The sequence below is a fragment of the Bombus flavifrons genome, chromosome 11, assembly GCF_040668555.2.
Source record: "Bombus flavifrons isolate JBK064 chromosome 11, iyBomFlav1_principal, whole genome shotgun sequence".
Taxonomy (NCBI): domain Eukaryota; kingdom Metazoa; phylum Arthropoda; class Insecta; order Hymenoptera; family Apidae; genus Bombus; species Bombus flavifrons.
The window spans coordinates 1843668-1856438 of NC_138452.1; the positions used below are offsets into that span (position 1 = coordinate 1843668).

At 39.5% G+C, this 12771-nt stretch overlaps 1 protein-coding gene and 1 long non-coding RNA gene across 5 annotated transcripts in view; one reads left to right on the plus strand and one right to left on the minus strand.

Moving 5' to 3' along the window:
* The window catches only part of RhoGEF3 (Rho guanine nucleotide exchange factor 3), a 132942-nt gene that overhangs the window by 117043 nt on the left and 3128 nt on the right, over positions 1-12771 (plus strand). For 3 of the 4 annotated variants that reach the window (XM_069122812.1, XM_069122813.1, XM_069122815.1), the window contains 10 exons: positions 5115-5510; positions 5805-5907; positions 6199-6387; positions 8076-8287; positions 9611-9711; positions 10681-10997; positions 11233-11604; positions 11695-12057; positions 12163-12376; positions 12470-12712. In XM_069122812.1, the coding sequence (XP_068978913.1) occupies positions 5115-5510; positions 5805-5907; positions 6199-6387; positions 8076-8287; positions 9611-9711; positions 10681-10997; positions 11233-11604; positions 11695-12057; positions 12163-12376; positions 12470-12712 (2510 nt within the window). The remainder of the gene's footprint in view (positions 1-5114; positions 5511-5804; positions 5908-6198; positions 6388-8075; positions 8288-9610; positions 9712-10680; positions 10998-11232; positions 11605-11694; positions 12058-12162; positions 12377-12469; positions 12713-12771) is intronic. The other variant, XM_069122816.1, reaches the window with a different exon arrangement.
* On the minus strand, positions 6938-8079 carry LOC138184682 (uncharacterized). The gene is made up of 2 exons (XR_011174375.1): positions 7329-8079; positions 6938-7244 (listed from the first exon to the last, which is right to left on the minus strand). It is a non-coding gene; the product is annotated as an uncharacterized LOC138184682 (long non-coding RNA).

The following is a 12771-nucleotide window of genomic DNA, read 5'->3' on the forward strand; positions in this document are numbered from 1 at the left end:
AAAAATCGTAGAATCCCTTTGTTATTAGTTCAAAGAGCCTCTAATGGTAAAAGCTGGTGGTAGGTTTATCGAAGCGATAACAATTTATCGGAACGTTAATTTTCTTCGCTTCGAAAGTTCTCACAACTTGGTAGCCTCGACAATGAGACGCAGCCCGGCATTATTCTAATTCGAAGTTTTGGAGAACAAGTTCTGCATTCATGATTCGCCCGAGTCACTTGCCTTCCACTTACGCTCTATTTGACGCTGCAAACTAATTCTCAATTGCGCGTAAATGCTTTGTATTTAAAAATTTGAATTCCAAGACAACAGAACGAGTTTAAAGAAAAATATCCTGCCGGGAGGGAATTTAATTAAAAGTTTCTGAAGTCTGATAAAATTTCGTTCTGTAATTGGCAACTTTATTTTCGATTCGATTTTTGAAGTTGACAATGTGAAAATAAAATGAATGCTTGCAGAATTTCAGATAAAGTTACGTATAATTGAAAGTCTGAGGATTTGAATCAGAATCTAAATACAACGTTTCAAATTTAAAAATTCAAACTTGTCTCTCCTTAAAAATCCTTTTGTTTAAAAATCGTATAAATCCACCCTTCGAATTATTTTGTAATATCGATGATATTTTCTACGAAGCTTTTAACGGAGGATATTAAGTTTTTATATTTTTTCATTCTCAGCCCATCTTATGGCCCATTAACAAAAGAACTTAGCCTTATCTTTCACGAACATCGAAAACTTTCTAACTTCCTTTAACCATATAAAAACTGATAAAATTTTCTTTATTAATCTTTCTCCAGAAAAATTTGCATTCCTTATTAAAAATTTCTCTACGAGGAACGATCTATATAGAGGGCACAAGTTGCAAGTTTTCGTATCACTTCGATCTGTAAGACAATTTTCATTATAATAAAATGCTTAAAGATCCGTTACCCAAAGATCTAGAAGCGATTCGTTCCAGTCTACATACGGTTACATCGTCTTCGAGAGATCAAAGGGATCGAGGAGAAATTTATAAATGATCGATGATCGAACAAATTAACTATCTATTGGTTTCTCGTGAAAACAGTACCGAGTTGATTTAAACGCCTACGCGATACTTACAAAAATCGAGTGTACTCCACCTACACGTGCCGGTACTAGATTTGAACACAAATCGATAAAAAGGAAAGTTATCGTCTGTTCCATGTGCCACGTGCCTTCGCTACACAGAAGTCACATAGTCGAGAAAACGATAGAAGAGTTTGTCGACAGACCGGTACCTCATGAAAAATAATAATGTTACGAACGTGACCAATATTTCCAAGTTTTCCCTTAGCGAAATTTTTTTACAAATTTTTATCTGACCTAACTACAAAGAATTCCACTGTACCTCCAGTTACTTTAACAACAGAACTAACAGAGGAATACAACTTTCTAGAAATTCGTCCCAGACGTTTTTTCAATTTACTTTGTCATATTTTTACATGTTTCAATGACTTTTGATTTACAAATGTATATTTCACTTCGATTTTTTCAGTCATTACTAGTTCTATTGTTAAACGACGTCTTCGAACGTTGTCGATTATGAAATACTAGAAAATCCGAGAAACGCTCGAAAAAGGAACATAGACCTAGCACAGTTTTCACAATATCTGCGATTGAAAAATGTGTTGCCCCTCCTTTTCCCGGAAACTTTTTAAATACGCAAAGGGGAAGAACAAAAATGGACCACCGGATCGACACAGTTTCTCTGAACCACCGCAAACACAGGAAGATTGCGATATACCGATTTCGTGGAGGCGTATAAGTAAAAAAGGGAAAAAGGCGCTCCGTGAACAAAAGGAGGAACAGGGGAAGACAGGGGAGATTAGTAGAATCCTCAAAGAGCCAGAGATGCGGCGCGGCGCGGCGTGGCGTGTCAAATTTGTACGTGGAAGGTGGCGCATTTACGATAGGACAGTAAAAATCCTGGCGATTAAAACGAAGACGAAAGAGGAGCCAGCAGGTCACTGTCACTACAATGGATAAATAGTACCTTTTGTGGAGACTAACGGTGGCATTTCTTGGCTGCACCTCTTCCGTCCACAGTTCGCTCTGCCGAGAGAGAGAGAGAGAGAGAGAGAAAGAGAGAGAGAGAGAGACGGAAAAAGGGACGAAAAGCGAGGGTGGAACAGAGTAAAAGGTGAAGTGAAAAAAACAGCGTGTAAAACGTGGTGGGGGAAAACGAGCAACCCCTCGGCGTGTCGGTATACCTGAAGCGACCCTTGAAATCTGTTCTCGGAAGAGTTCACGAGGTGCACTGGCACACAAACCTTACACGCATGCATGTGTACACACACAAAGGCACGTGGGACACACGTGAGACTGGATTTGTGTGGCTGCCGGAGCCTTCAGTCGGCCGTAGCTCGTCGTTCAATGCACTTCCTCCTGGGCCAAAGTAGTTTCGATCAATTTTCTTATTTCGAGTGTGAGCCTTGTATTTTCGCGTACAATACCTCTTCTGTGACTCCACGAAACCAATTGCTATCGTACAAATGTATCCGATGCTTTTACCAAGACATTCGAACTCTTCGCTGCAATTTCTACCCTTGATCGAACAATCGTGAGAATCGTGTTGCTCGCTTTGGTGATTGTGTCTTGAGTGAGTTTGAGTGATTGAAGTTTCTCGTAGATTCGCTTTTTTAGACGTTGGCTTTATAAGCTTTGTAATCCAAGTGTAACTCGTTCGTTGAAAAGAAAAGGACGAATTACGAAGGAGAATGTGCGTGCTCGTGATTATATCGCAGCCGATCAACAAGTGACGGTTCCTCGTTGGAACGTCGCAACAACGGCGGTAGACTTTTGTCGTGAAATAAAAATTCTAGCGTACAGGAAGAACGATTTCCGTGAATATCTTTATGCCACGGATTGTATAGGCCTGCGAGCGCAGCACGAGACACGAACGTGCACATGCATATGATGGTGGTTTGGTGTATTGGCCGAAGGTTTTAGTCGCCTCTAGACCGTCACTCGACGCATTTCCTGTCTAAAAGTGGTTGCAAGTGGTTTTTCGTGCGTCGAATAATCTCGGAGATTTTATTATCCAGGCTTGAATCGTATAAATAGAGAACTGTGAAGGAGAGAATATTTTTGTTCCTCTTTCTTTTTTCTTTTCTTTTTCTTCTAAGAAGTGATAAATTTGTACCAAATTTTTTAAAACAAACTTTTTATCATAATAAACAGAACACCGGCGTCGGTTATGCGTAAATATTTTCAGTTTAATGTGTTTTCAAACAGTGTAAAAAGTGCTCGTGTTTTCATCGCGAGAAGTCTCAGAGAGTAGAGGGAGAAACGTGACGAGACCGCGGACGTAAAATGTTGGTCAAGCAAAAAATAATAAAATACATCGGATAAACGTTAACCTGGAAGAGAACAGAATCCTCTCGATGATGTGGTACGTGACGCTGCAGCATGTTATCCTATTAATCTGACTTAGAAAAACCGCGAATACGAAAGAGTATTGTTGATTCTAGCAACTACAACTTGGTGACGTTAGTTCACCGTCTTTGCGTTTGCGACGTAAAAGAAAAAATATGTTTTATGGGCGTGTAATTAACTCACGAAGGACAAAAGTAATGACTCAGAAATTTCATTATTTTCAAAAGAGGACGCAAAACACGAAACACGTCTACTTAGTTATCTTTTACCTTCGGAAATACAGAAAAAGAGAAGAAAGTTTCTTTTTTTTCTCGATCGTATTTCTCCAGATCCGATCTCATTCCAAACAGGAATCACATATCTTCCATCGTGTAAAACGAGAGGTGTTTTAAAAACAAACTCGAGAATCTGATTTTCATGATTATATGTAATCATATGAATAACTCTTGATTAATAACGTCTTCAAGTAGCACAGTCGCCGAGTAATGTTTTACTCGGTTCGATAGTTTCGTTAAAAATCGTATCAACAGTCTCGGTCATTTCAAACCAAAAGAAGAACTTTTCACAGTAATATTCGTTCTGTATAAAATCATTTACTATTTTCACAGAACTTCTTCGTGTTTTGAAATAAAATAAAGATATGCAAAATAATGGTACGCGCTTTTTAAATAAGCAACGAACGGTAGTGCAATTTCTCGATATAGAACGAATCAGCGTTCCACGAAAATGATACGTAATATGTCATACTTCGAGAAAGTATGCGAACGCGATACACTTGTGATTCGCGAAAACTTCGAAATATTTGGAAGCCGCAAGTTTTCGTTCTCCAGGAGCGACATACGCAGAGGAGGCTACTCGCGACGGTATCGTTTCCGTTATACAGCCTCGTGTAGACACCTGGTCAGCTGCCGTGCTCGATGTTCAGCCGCATAAATTGCCGTGCGCACCTTCGTGATCTATCAGTTTTACGACCCGCGTTTGCCGCAGCCTCTGCGCCGCGGGAAGAAACGGTGTTGAATTTCCTAGGGCCCGTAAATTATTTTCCTCTCGCGATCACAATGGGCCATTGATTAAACGAATAATCGAAACAATCGCTGTTCACGCCTATTAATTCCTATGTATGCGTGCGAAATAATCGGACGTAATCTTTTCTTTTCGTTACGACAAAGTGTACGTTAAATTGATTGATTCTTTGGAGTTTAGAGAAATCATCCTTTGATGCATGCGATTTTATTTTATTTCTTTTTCGATATGATTAAAATATTTTCTATAGAAAGAGGTCAGAGTTGATGTATGGATTTACATTTTCCTCGGTTAACCTATCCGCAACGGATTGCAACAATGTAACGATACGGACTACGATGCACTTAAATTTGAAGAAATAAATTATAATATAATTTCATAATAATAATTCATAATAATAATATAATTTTATAATATAATTGGAAATCAGATTCTATGTCCCAGTGGGCTTCGGTGGTGCCATTTTCAAACGTGTTATACCACAAATCTTCTTAACAAGTGGATTTTTAAACAAAATATAATTTGCATTGATATTTTATTTTTAATATTTAATCAAGTAATCGCTGAAGTTAGCAGCTTCCCATCATTCGCATATCAACTTTAGCCGTTTCGATTAGATTTGAGGAATAATATTTTTACGTAAAATATGTCTATCTACAAGTACTGAAAGTTCGATTTTGTTATTTTCCGAACAGTCGACAGTGGTCGGGAGACGAAGAGGATGAGGGCACAACAGGTCACGTAACAACGGAGCATCCTCTGGCGGAGGCGACAATTCCCTTGGTCTCCCACTCGCGTCTTCAAGAGCAGCCCTCTAACTTAAGTGCCAATCTTGTGACCGCTTCCGGGACCCAGAATCCTCCTCGTTCGAGCACGCAGAGCCAGCAAGAGAGCGTTTTGCAGAAATTCAGAAAGAGCTTCTCCTTGAGGTTCCACAAAAAGGGCAGCAAGGAGAGCAACGAGAGCGAGTGCCCGGCCGAAGATAACGATGGATCCGGCCCTCTGGACGAGGAGGAGGAAAGGGAACCGCCGATTGTCACGGAACAGACCCTTCAACACAAAGAAGACACCAATAATGACCAAAAATTCCGGTTGGTTCGATTGTCATTTTTTAATTGCGAACTTTTATGCATTTATCAGAAATTCGAAAATGCAAAAATATATGAAACATCTAAAGTAAAGTTGTCATTGTAACTTTTAATATATAAGTAAATGTCTACTTAAGTCGTATTTCGTCAGTTTTGTTTATAAAAATATAAATTTGCATAGAAATCCGCATAGAAGAAATCATTATTTCTATTTCGTAAGAAAATTAAATCCTTGCAAATAAAAAATTCCATTCTCAATTTGAATAAAAATGAACAAGTATTAAATCTTCGTCACAGGTTTGGTCCTCTTGTATGGAGAAGCAGTAAGGAGAGAAAAAAGGGCAGCAAAGCTGCCAGAAACGCGAAATGCAACAGCGGAGATAGCGGAATACAAATCGAGGTAAGAAAACAGCGAATCGTGGATAAAACGTGTTTGCACTTTAGTTCGTAGGAGAAGAGATCTAAATTTCAAATTAGCGAAACTAACGAGATGCATAGCATTTCCTTGAATCTTCCCTGCCTGGAGGATACTAGTGTACACCGATACAACCATCCATGCAACTAGTCCCGTTCTAGAAAATTCACTTTCCTATGAAGCGTCACGCCAGTCGATGGACTCTCTGTATCGGAAAATAAGAAACATATCCAGCGTAGATTCGACGAGTAACGAAATAAATTGTAAACGATATAGATGGTATCTGGTGGAGCATTGACTGGGGGTGGTGGTGGTGGAATGATGGGGGGTGGTGATAGCTCCGAGTCCCACGATACGGACGTCCAAGACGAGACGGACAGCCCTCCAGCCCTTCGTAGGCGAGTCGCTGACAAATCACGACCCCAGTCCGAGCTCATCAACCAGATACTGATCGACAAATTTAAGGTAAAGACTATCGTTCTTTGCCCCCGTTTGCCCTGCTACATCCAATCTTCGTGTTAATTATTAACAATCGCCAGCCGCACGAGAAGTTGCCCGTCATCGCTGTATCTGTGCTTAACGTCGTTGACTAAATGGGAGCACCGTAAACTAGAAAGTGTTTTGTATATACTTTTGTGCACCATATCTGGTGCATAAAAGCGACACGACCTCGTTGCGATCTCGTGATGACCCTATGCGATTATATAGGACCGCTGTAGAATTATATTTTTAATGTTGCAATACATACGAGCGTGTGATCCTGCTACGAGAAATATAAAGATACCGTGCAATTGCACAACATCACTGTCACGGAATCGCAACGACGCGACGTCGTGTTTCTCGCCTGCACTAGGATTACAATTTCGATAGTGGAATCGTACTCTCGTATGTATTGCATCATTTCGTTAGAAATACAAAGCTAACCAGATCGTAAAATATCGCTACTATAAGATCGCAATGGCGTTATTCGCATCGTTCCTTTGTATTTGGGTCCAGAAACATTTCGATCGACAACTCTTTTTTACTGTTCTTATTTAATCTCTCAAATACGAAACACTCTCTCCATTATAATTTTATTCGACTGTGAACAATTAATTCCATATAACAATTGTATGGGTGTGATACCAAGAAACGAAGATTCCGAAGACAAACGCTTTTGCTTTCGATGGCGTGAAAACAATCCATTTGTCATGGATGTTGCATATGTACGTTTTTACTGCTTTTATTTAATTCGTGTGCAATTCTAGTCCTCGTGTCACATCATCTTTATCGACGCCCATCCTTCTTCTCCCATTTCTTGCCTGGCCGGTCGTATATAATTGCTATTGAGAGAATCGCACATTTGTAACCATTATCGGGCGACACATATGACTGTTTCCTTTGACACAATAACTCGCATTACTCACGTTTGTGTACGGTTTAGCCACGCTCGTACAGATCACCGGCAGTCACTGATACGCAGTCATAGACTATATCGCGTTGGCCAGGATACGAGGAGAGGAAGCACACTCCTGGTTAGTTGATATCGAGCCGAGCACCCGACCGAACACGATTTATGGAGCCATGGACGAAAGTCGAGTCACCGCTGTTTGCTTTCGTCACCGTGTTTTTGCCTGTGTGATCGTATATAACAAAGACGTGTTTCAAAGATATGAACCCGTTAACGTGTCTGTTCATAGTGAAATTTAAGCTTTATACAATTCAAAATTGGGCTAAAAGCGTTTAAAAGTCTTTCTGACCAGCGCGAAACACAGGTGAATAGTAGAACATAAAAATGTGAATAATAAATGTAACGTGGATCTAATTCGACGAGCGTGACATCAATAATATGGCACCTCCTTTCTAACATCGCTGTGTGCATCCTAATCCACAAATTTGGCTACTAATGTATCTGCCACGAGTACATAAACTTTCACGCTGTGAACGTAACTGAAAATACTAGAATTTATTGGTGTTTGTGCATTAACAAAATTCCACGGTGTGTATCTAATCGTAAGCAGAGATGGGAACGGCACTTGGCTAGCTTGATAATCAAGCAATTTTCTGGAAGACTGGCTTAACGTCACACACCCAGAAGAGCTGCATCGTTGCTTACCATTCGAACAACCACGTTGAAAAGTCGATGTTAACGAAAGCATGTGTAATACTTTCAGGCGGATCTTCAGAGTCGCACGTCGAGGCACCAGCATGTACGCAGAACGAACAGTGATTTAGGAGGTCAGAGGTTACTCCAGTGGGATACGAGGTCTGGTTACAGCCACGCGCACAATTACCGCAGGATGCTCTCGACGCCATCACCGATCAAGACGAGGCCTCCTAGACTCAGTCCGAGGCACTCCTCCCATGACATCGTTACGCTGAGAAGGTGGGTTTAATGATCGTGATCCGTCCCGTGCTTTTGCACCCTTATCGCAAACGCCTCATTGACTTTTTGCCATATTGCGAGCGAGGGTCAATTCTGACGAGAGAGCTGCAAACCTGACGCAATCGCTGGCGAAATTTCCCTGTTTATTTTCGATACGCTCGAAACTTTTGTTATTATTATCGTACAGGGTCGAACACTTCCAGATTCGAAACACTTCAATAACTTTGTAAATGTTGATTCTAACGAAAATCCAACTGGAATACAGTATTGTATACGTTGAAAGAGACGTGGGCTGTAACGTTTACAATTTTTATATTTGTGTTTCGGAATGTACACGGCGATTGCTTGGGTTTCAAATACTCGAGGATATATTATTCTCTCCGTTAGTCAACGAGTGCGTGAACGCAGGAAAAAAACATGGAAAAATCTAGGTGCTCCGTTTGTCACTTGTTTGAAAATCTAAATGGTCTATTCTTGAAAAAAAAAGAACAGGCATTACCCTTGAACGATTCGCTATTTCTTTTCCACTTCTTTTTTTATTTATTTTTTTCTCTCCTCTTTTTTTTAAATTTTGTTCAATTTGAAAGGAATCATAGCATGACATTACGATATCATCAAAACAATCCCTTGAAAGATTATCCTTGACGAAATTTAAATTCTTTATTCTCGAACCTTTCCAGTAAATCGAGGGAGAATAGTGGTAGGTAGACGGGTATTATAACAAACCACTTTCTTTTAATTTTTCCTCGTAAAACAGTTGGTCTGTCACGCGTTACTATGTACGGAGTGGTTCTTTCGTACTTTTCAGATTATTTTTTTTATTTTTTTATATAAAAGGATTTTCCATTTTTAATGCAGACTTTTATGGTAACGTGGTAGCGATAGAAGGTTCCACTTAAAGATCCTCATCTACTACTTAAACGTCCAAACCAAAAACGTCCAAAAATATGAATACAAATGTAAAACGTTAGCAATACACCACCAAGTTTAGGAGAAAGTAGCAAAATAATTTAAAATAGGTCTATAACAGAAAACTAAATTCAGTAAACAAAAAAAAAAAAAAAGAAATACGAGACATTATCTACGAGCAGAAAGCGTTACTTTAAGAACGAAGAAACGAGCATTTTTTGAGGTAGGACAATTTACAGAACCACTCTGTATACACATGTTTACCTTGTCGTATGTATATATATATATTTACCTATTGTAATTCGTTGCTGAATGTTGTATCGATGCTTCTACGTAAACACAAAGCTTGTTGATCCTTTTCCGACCATGTGCAGTTTAAAAGAAAAATTAATGACGATCTTATTCTGGTCCCAGTAACGCGAAAGGGAGGAGTTCTCGGACAAATTTGAGGCGTTCACTTAGTCAACCACTGGGTATCAATCAGCTATCACCCTTGATGCGCACCAAAACTGCAGGTAATGCTAACACTTGTCAAATTAAAATCGAACCTTACTTGTTGATATTGTTTGAGTTCTAACGTAGACCACATACTTTCCTTTCTTTCCTTCCAAGCAAATAAGTAATCTTTTCTTTCACGTTATACACTTTGAGTAACTGCAAACTGTTATAGTTACACGTTAACACACTGACATGCCGTCACGTTGTAACACTGAATTTTTGAATTTTGAAGATACGGATATCGATACTATTTTTTAAAAAAATACGTGATCATTTATATTTTTTCTTTTTCGGAGAGGAGCACATTGCTTGTTTGCTTGGTACGAAAGCACACTGGTAGCCAACCCGTTGACGAAGATTAGTGCACACTTTCTCTACTCCAGTGATATCCAGTTTCTCTCTAGATCACTATTTCCGGCAGTGCTCTAAGTTAGCATGGCACCCTTTGTAAAAATCTCAAAGCCATCGTAACAAAACGCACCTGTAAGAAGAGTTCTTAACAGTAAGGAATGCGGAACACTCCTGTATTAAACGTGTTGATATCTTCGTTCTGTAAGGATTGCTTTCTGTGAATACGCTTATGTTTGCAAGGTGCAGTAGAAATTAACCACCCTTAGAGAGTTTCACGAAACATTTCGATAATTAAGAGAAATGAATTTCATCTTCTTTTTTACCGAAAATATTCAAGAAATATTTCCACGCGTACTATGTTTCGTAAAGCTCTACGAGAAGACTAATCACTCACATGAAACGTGATAAACGATTTTTTAATCTTTTGCTGCCAACACCAGCAAGCCTGCGATGGATACCTACACAGGGTGATTTTTTGTATACGATTGTTCTCTCGTGTTAACAGATTTAAGCAACAAAACGAAAGCAAAACAATACTGACACATTGACAGATACAAAATACAAAAGATCCTCGGATCTCGAGCTCGTTTTTCTCTTTTCACGATAAAGACAAGAGTTGCTTTGTTTAAAATCAGGCGCGAGGTTGCCCGGTGGAAACGTCCTGTCTGAGGACGAACAAGATGGAAGAGGCGGAACGTCCGACGATGAAATGATGTCTGATTCGGAATCCTCCATCGCCTCTTTGACGGACAGAAAGAAATCCTTCGAGCAGACGATGGACGAAGAAGTTGTAATCCTGGCTGAAGCTGTTTGGGACCACGTGGCGATGGAACCAGAGGAGCTAGCTTTTCGCGCTGGCGATGTAATCGAAGTTTTGGACAACCTGGACAAAGACTGGTGGTGGGGCAGTTGTAGAGGAGAGCATGGCTGGTTCCCGGCTGCATTTGTTAGGGTACGTGACCAATTTTTCTTAAGATTTTTACACTAAAAATATCAGAAATTTCGATTAATATAATATTTCTCACTTTAAAGTAATCACTACTATTTTAGCCGAAATAAAAAATGAAGCAAAATTTTACAAGTAATTATGTATACTTATTAGCGAAAGTTATGACTTTTTTCGATTCATTCATGAATCAAAATGACTGTGGAATTGCAATGAATTGTATTGAACTTTATGTCTTCAGTTACGCGTAAGCCAAGAAGATACTGTCGAGGATTGTTTGGCGGCGATGGCCTCTGGAGGCGCGTCAAATTCGCAACTAAGAAGACGTACCAGTGTTTCGCTGTTATCAAATGAACAAGTCAGAACGAGCGTAGTTCGTGAACTAGTTCAAACCGAAAGGGATTTCGTTAAAATACTGAGGGATGTTGCGGAGGGTTACATAGCCGAATGTCGACGGCGCACGGATATGTTTACAGACGAGCAGATAGAAACGATTTTCATCAATCTCGAGGAGCTGTTGGACTTCCAATCTGAATTCTTGAAGGATCTGGAAACTAGAATCGACTGGAGTGCTCCGTACAAGAGCTGCGTCGGTGAATGTTTTCTAAATCATGTAAGGACATCAAAATTATTTAATATCAATTAGATATTTGTTTCAATAACAATGTTTGCTTTAATTTTATGATATTAAAAATTGTTTCAGAGAGCGGGATTTCGTATGTATTCGGAATACTGCAACAGTCATCCGATGGCTACCGCTACTTTACAGGAGTTATACCAACATAATCGTTATAGCAAGTTCTTCGAAGCCTGCAGGTTAATGAGAGGGCTGATAGAAATTCCTTTGGACGGATATTTATTGACACCAGTGCAACGGATATGCAAGTATCCACTCCAATTGGCAGAATTATTGAAATATACGAAAACCGATCATCAAGATTACCATAAGATTCAGGAAGCTCTAGAAGCGATGCGAGATGTTGCGGTTTTGATTAACGAAAGAAAGAGACGGATGGAGAGCCTAGAAAAACTTGCTGCATGGCAATTAAGGGTGGAAGGATGGGAGGTAGGAATCCTAGAAAGATAATGAAATTTATTTGTACAATATTATTTCGAAGCTCTCACTTATTTCGATGGTGTTATACTTTAATATCTTTTATTAATACTATAGGGTGAAGATCTCATAGAAGTTTCGTCGCAATTAATTTATCAAGGAGAAGCTGTGAGAGTTACTACCGGCATGTGGACAAATAATATCACACTTTTCCTATTCGACCACCAGTTAGTGTATTGTAAGAAGGATATCTTAAAGCGAAATACCTATGTGTACAAAGGACGAATTTATCTCGACACGAGCGAAGTGATCGATGTTCCCGATGGGAAAGGTAAATTTTCAAACCGTGTGTCATTAATACATCATGTAATTCTGGTTTTATTTTTAATATTTCAATCGTAAATTGTTAATGGTTTGTTCACAGATCACCAACTAGGTGTAACAGTAAGGCATTGTTTGAAAGTATACAGTTGTGTTCGAGATAAGTGGTTGTTATTCTGCTGTCGCACAGCGGAAGAAAAGCGTCGATGGTTGGCAGCCATGGCCGAGGAAAGGAGACTGGTTGCTCAGGACAGAAATGACGGATTGGAGTTCCCTGCTGCGGCCAGGCAATTGGCTAGGATCGCAGCAACGAGACAGCAAAACAGACCGCCAATTAAACCTCGCAGTACGTAAAATAATTATTGTCTCAGCCTTTACAATAAGTACTTTAACTTATGATATTAT